Genomic DNA, 5,000 nt, shown 5'->3' with positions numbered 1-5,000 from the left:
AACGTGGGGAGAACGTGGAGAGAATGTGGGGAGAACAGCGTTACTCACGATGAGCCCTTTGAAGGCTTTCTTATCATTGATCCTGTAGAGACCTTCAGCCAGAGTGATCTTAATGTGCCTGATATCCATATTAAACCTGGGAAAGAAAGAGAGAGGATCAGTTTATCTGGTCGAGTGGTGGTGACTGTCCTAATGGTCATTGATGTGTATCATCTCTGTCCAAAAATAACATGAATCTCCATTTCTATAGATAGATAGAATGAAAAAAGTTCACTTTAGGTGAACCGCTACACAGAGCTGCTGGAAGGCTGCCGCTCGCATCGGCGCCAGAAGTCAAGATCGATTCTATTCATCATCTGAGCTCAGCAGCTGCTCTGAACATTTCATGATGAATGGACCAATAGAAAAACTCCAAGATTACTCTGAATAAAACCTCTGTACATTAAAATACATTAAAGTTAAGATGATATATACAACACTTTGAACATTAATATAGCAGATAACAACTATTTTCTATGTAAAGAGTCTATCTGTATTTTTAATAGCCGGTAGCTGGTCCGGCCACTGAGGCTGTGTCACCTGAATGTAGTCTTAACTGCTGCACCTTTTAAGGTGGAACGGGAAGATTTCAACAAGAAACTGGCAAAAACTAAGCTGACTTCAGCTTCATTGAGAGGTGACATGCTTGAAAACGGACGAGGAGGACGCTCCGGCTGGACAGGTTGGTAGCATTTTGCTGTTTGACAGAATCAGTCGGTCAGTATTGTTTTGTCGTGTTTTGCGAATGTTTGTTCAGCTGCACAACAGCAACTGTAGTTTTCATGTTTTATTGGACAGTGATGATGTATGTGTATGTGCTGTAGGTACTTGATGCTGATGGCGAATTCTCCTCCGTCTTTCTGCCGAACCAGAAACGTCCCATCAGAGCGAGACATCAGCAGACTCTTGGCCTCTGTACGGTCCATGTTACCTGCAAACCTGACAGACCCGCACATTTCCTATAAACCTACCAGTGTTTCAAATATTTATTTATTATAAAGCAGACAGACCTGTTCTGGGATCTGTCTGAATCGAGTGAATTCTGTATTATCTGTGTGAAATGTGTTCCGAGTCGTCCCGATATGTTTCAGCTATGGATGCATTGATATTGGAATTGAGGGCCAGAGCTCCTATTTTTATTTTATAGAATTTTATAGAATTTTATTTAGGATTGAAAGCCAAATGGAGATATTTTAGTGCCCAGCGTCACCTACACATTCTTCTTCTCTTCTGGAATTCAATATCTTCATTAAGTAGTATACATCAAATATCAAATACATTGGTCAAATCTAAACAGCAATATATTTTTTAAAATCATTCTTCAATATTATTGTGATGTTATGATGTATCCCTTGTTTTAACTGATTTGCATAGAATTCATAAAAATGTGACTATAATCTGATCTACATCATTAATTGATCTGATATCTAAAAAACAATCCATATATATTTTTTTTTAAATTCAGTTTGTCTCACAAACTAACAGAAAAGGAAAATACAAACAGAAAAATAGAGTTCTATGCAAAATTCCCTTGTCCAATTATACCTTTTATTGTTTTTGTAAGCGTAAATAATTTAACAGAAAAAATAGAAAGTTCACTTTTGTGCACAGTTTCTATTTACTTGCTGAGGTTAATATACGAGGAAAAAAATAATAAAACATGAAATATAAAGTGTGCCATAATTTTTGCACAGCCCAGATTTCATGTTTAATTTTTTTCCTAAAAATGTTAAACTCATAAAGCTTAGACACTAATTGTGTATTTAAATGGGCAGAAATGTAGTTCAATGTAGAGGACATGTTCACTTATTTACACTCAACAACAATGCAGAACTTAAACAGGGGTGCCCAAACTTTTGCACACAACTGTAGGTCACTCGTTGGTTGTATTTTATTGCGTTTCTGATTGAAATCAATAATAATAAGCCCTGACTGATCCGAACCGCACTCAGAGAAACGTATTTCATCCAGTAATAATGGAAGCTCATGCATCTTTCACACAGTGATAGGAAACACAGTGTCGGTCACAGGAAGCTCCGGTTCTTCACTCCGAGACGTTTTACCCTGACCAACATGGACATGCATGAGCCTTAACTTCTTGGACTGCATATTTAAACTAGTTTTAGAGGAGAAAGTTCTCAAGTTCTCTGTATAATTAAGTGGTTAAGATGTAAACAGAGTCGTTCAGAGTGGTCTGATGTGGTTCTAGAGAAACGTACCAAGTCAAACCTGTTCAGAGTGGTGGTGATGGGAACCAGACGTCCCCCTCTAAAAGCTCCTCACAGAAAGTTCCTACATGAGCTGGTTCTGAATTCACTGCCTGATGACTGAGACGCTGTTTTATGAGAGTTTAGAGAACTTCAACTCCATTCATGGTGGAGGGAGACATGCAGGGCGCTGTGCGGCAAAATAGTCCCCAAAGAAAACTGATTATTCCCGATTTTCCACTATTTTCCATCATCAACATTCCATATAAGCTCAGAAGACTCGTGTAGGTTCTCTGGTGGTTCTGGATGTTGAATAAAGTGTCTATATCTGTGTTGTAGTCATGGCGACACCTGGTACCCATCACCACCACTGTAAAGACGTCTGAACCGTTTCACACCAAACCTTCTGGATCTCTGTTTACACCTCATGCTACTCAAAAGTTGGTGGAATTTTCTACAAACGTGGACGTATCGGTGGCGAGACGCATGGTTTGAGCCGCCTGCTAAACCTTTTCTCAACAATAACGTGAACGCTGCTGAACACACGGCAGTACAGGACAGTGAAGGTGTGCTGTGTTAGGATGTGATGGGGAACGTCTGTGTGCATTCTCACCAGTTGAACCCCGTCAGGTCAGGAGTTTGTCTCTGAGAGGGGAGAAAACAGAACCAGTGGTCAACTTTTCTCAGTGTGCAGCTTCACAACAGAAGCCATTAGTCAGCAGTTTACACTGTCTGGGGGGGATAACACTGCGCTTTCTGGACGCTTCTTCTGGAGACACGTCTACTTTTACCCAAGAAACAGCAGCGTGAGCTTGGTGAGCATCTAAGAATGCCGTCTAGCAGGGCTGCCTGGAGGTTGATAGGAATATATTTGTTTGTTTTTCTCTTTTTTTTGATGGAATTGTTGATTCATCTTCAATTACAAAGAATTGAGCTGGTTATTTTTGTTTTTCAAACTTAAACTGAACTCCTGTAGCCAAATGCTTATTTGAATTACTGTACTTTACAAATGTACACATTACTCTGTAATACTGTGGTTATAATAGTTTTAGAGTGTATCTGTGTTGTTGGAATAAAACCTTGTATCTCCAAAACGGTGACTTTACAGGAGAAGGACTTCAGTTTTAATGTAAGTCAATGGAACCAGGCGTCTTTACCATGTAGTTTTGGGCCGTTTCTTTAGGTCCATTCATCATGAAATTCACCCATAATGTAAAGAACAACAGGGATTTTCAAATTATGTAAAAAAAAACTGAAAAATGATAAAAATGGAGATACGAGGTTTTGTCCCTACAGCACATGCTCACTTGACCTGCATACGTTCAGACGTTCACATCTGCATAAGAACAGATGTCCACCCATCTTATATGTACATCTCCTGGGCTTCTTTCGCGTTGGCCGTTTTTTATTATTACTTTTTTATCCATATTCTGTTCTTTGTATTATATTTGACTGTTCCTCTCAGCTCAGTACTTGTTAACAGTCTATGTGCTGTCTGGTCTGTTTAGCATGTTACATGTGTGACTTACCAGGACTAACTCCTTGGCGAAATAATTTTGTCTAGCACAGCTAACGATTATTTCAGTTTGCTTTCAGTTTGTTTGTTTGTTTTAGTTTTGTATGTAACTGTAAATCAGTTTTGGCTTTTAGCATCAGTTTGATATGTAGGGGAACGCAGGGAACCTAACACATGGCACAGTTTAACAGACGTTTTATGTTGCTAAAGAAGGTCAAGCAGCATGAGCTTCTGACCACATCACCACATTTCCTAGCCGCAGTCTCCCACCAAAATTCAGAGAGTTTGGTCAGCGTTTTAAAGAGATCTGAGCCAAAGAGTGTTTTGGTTTTTTTTTATGTAACTCTAAAACAGACAGCAACATAAAAGCTAATGTTACCTTGTATATAGTTTTGATGTGCTTATGAGGAAAGCTCTGGCAGTAATTAAAGAGTTTGATGCTTTTTTGTTTGTTTGTTTTGCTTTTTTATGCGACTGTAAAAAAAAAAAAAGACTACTACGAGGAAAGCAGGAAAGTGAGCTGGTTTATGCTGCATAGCTGGCTGGTGGTTATTCCACACATTCATCATATTTAAATGTTTCAGATCGTCCAACTAGTTTTAGTATAAGATAAAGACAACATAAGTAAACAAAAATAGCAGCTTTTAAGTGATCACTCCATTTATTGAAGATAAAGGGTTATTCCAAACCTGTATCACCCATGTGAAAAAGTAATGGCCCCCTAAACCCAATAATTGTTTGTGCCACCTTTGGCAGTAACAACTGTAACATCTGCGAGAACTTGTGATGAGTCTTTCACATCGCTGAGGAGGAATTCTGGCCCACTCCTCACCCTTTCTAGAATTGTTTTAATCTGGCTACACTGGAGGGGTTTTGAGCATGAACTGCTCTTTTAAGGTCTTGCCACAGCATCTCAATGGGACTCAAGTCAGGACTTTGACTCGGCTACTTCAAAACCTTAATTTAGTTTCTTTTGAGACATTCAGAGGTGAACTTTTTTGCGTGCTTTGGGTCACGGTCCTGCTGCATAACTCAACTGTTCTTGAGCTTTAGATGACAAACTGAACAGCGGACATTTTCCTTCAGGATTTTCTGACAGAGAGCAGAATTTATTGTTCCATCAGTTGTGACAAGTCGTCCAGGTCCTGCAGAATCAAAACAGCCCCAGACCATCACACTACCACCACCATGTTTCGCTGTTGTTATCATGTTCTTGTGGTGGAATACACCAGAGATAA

General features: G+C 39.3%; 1 protein-coding gene across 3 annotated transcripts in view; it reads right to left on the bottom strand.

Moving 5' to 3' along the window:
• Positions 1–5,000, bottom strand: part of LOC108412244 (proto-oncogene vav) — a 58,811-nt gene that overhangs the window by 4,752 nt on the left and 49,059 nt on the right. For all 3 annotated transcript variants that reach the window (XM_017684171.2, XM_017684173.2, XM_017684174.2), the window contains exons 23-25: positions 2,860–2,891; positions 868–978; positions 49–136 (exon numbers count right to left, since the gene is read on the bottom strand). In XM_017684171.2, the coding sequence (XP_017539660.1) occupies positions 49–136; positions 868–978; positions 2,860–2,891 (231 nt within the window). The remainder of the gene's footprint in view (positions 1–48; positions 137–867; positions 979–2,859; positions 2,892–5,000) is intronic.

Source organism: Pygocentrus nattereri, chromosome 12 (assembly GCF_015220715.1).
Source record: "Pygocentrus nattereri isolate fPygNat1 chromosome 12, fPygNat1.pri, whole genome shotgun sequence".
Lineage (NCBI taxonomy): Eukaryota > Metazoa > Chordata > Actinopteri > Characiformes > Serrasalmidae > Pygocentrus > Pygocentrus nattereri.
This window is presented reverse-complemented; position numbering and strand designations above follow the sequence as displayed.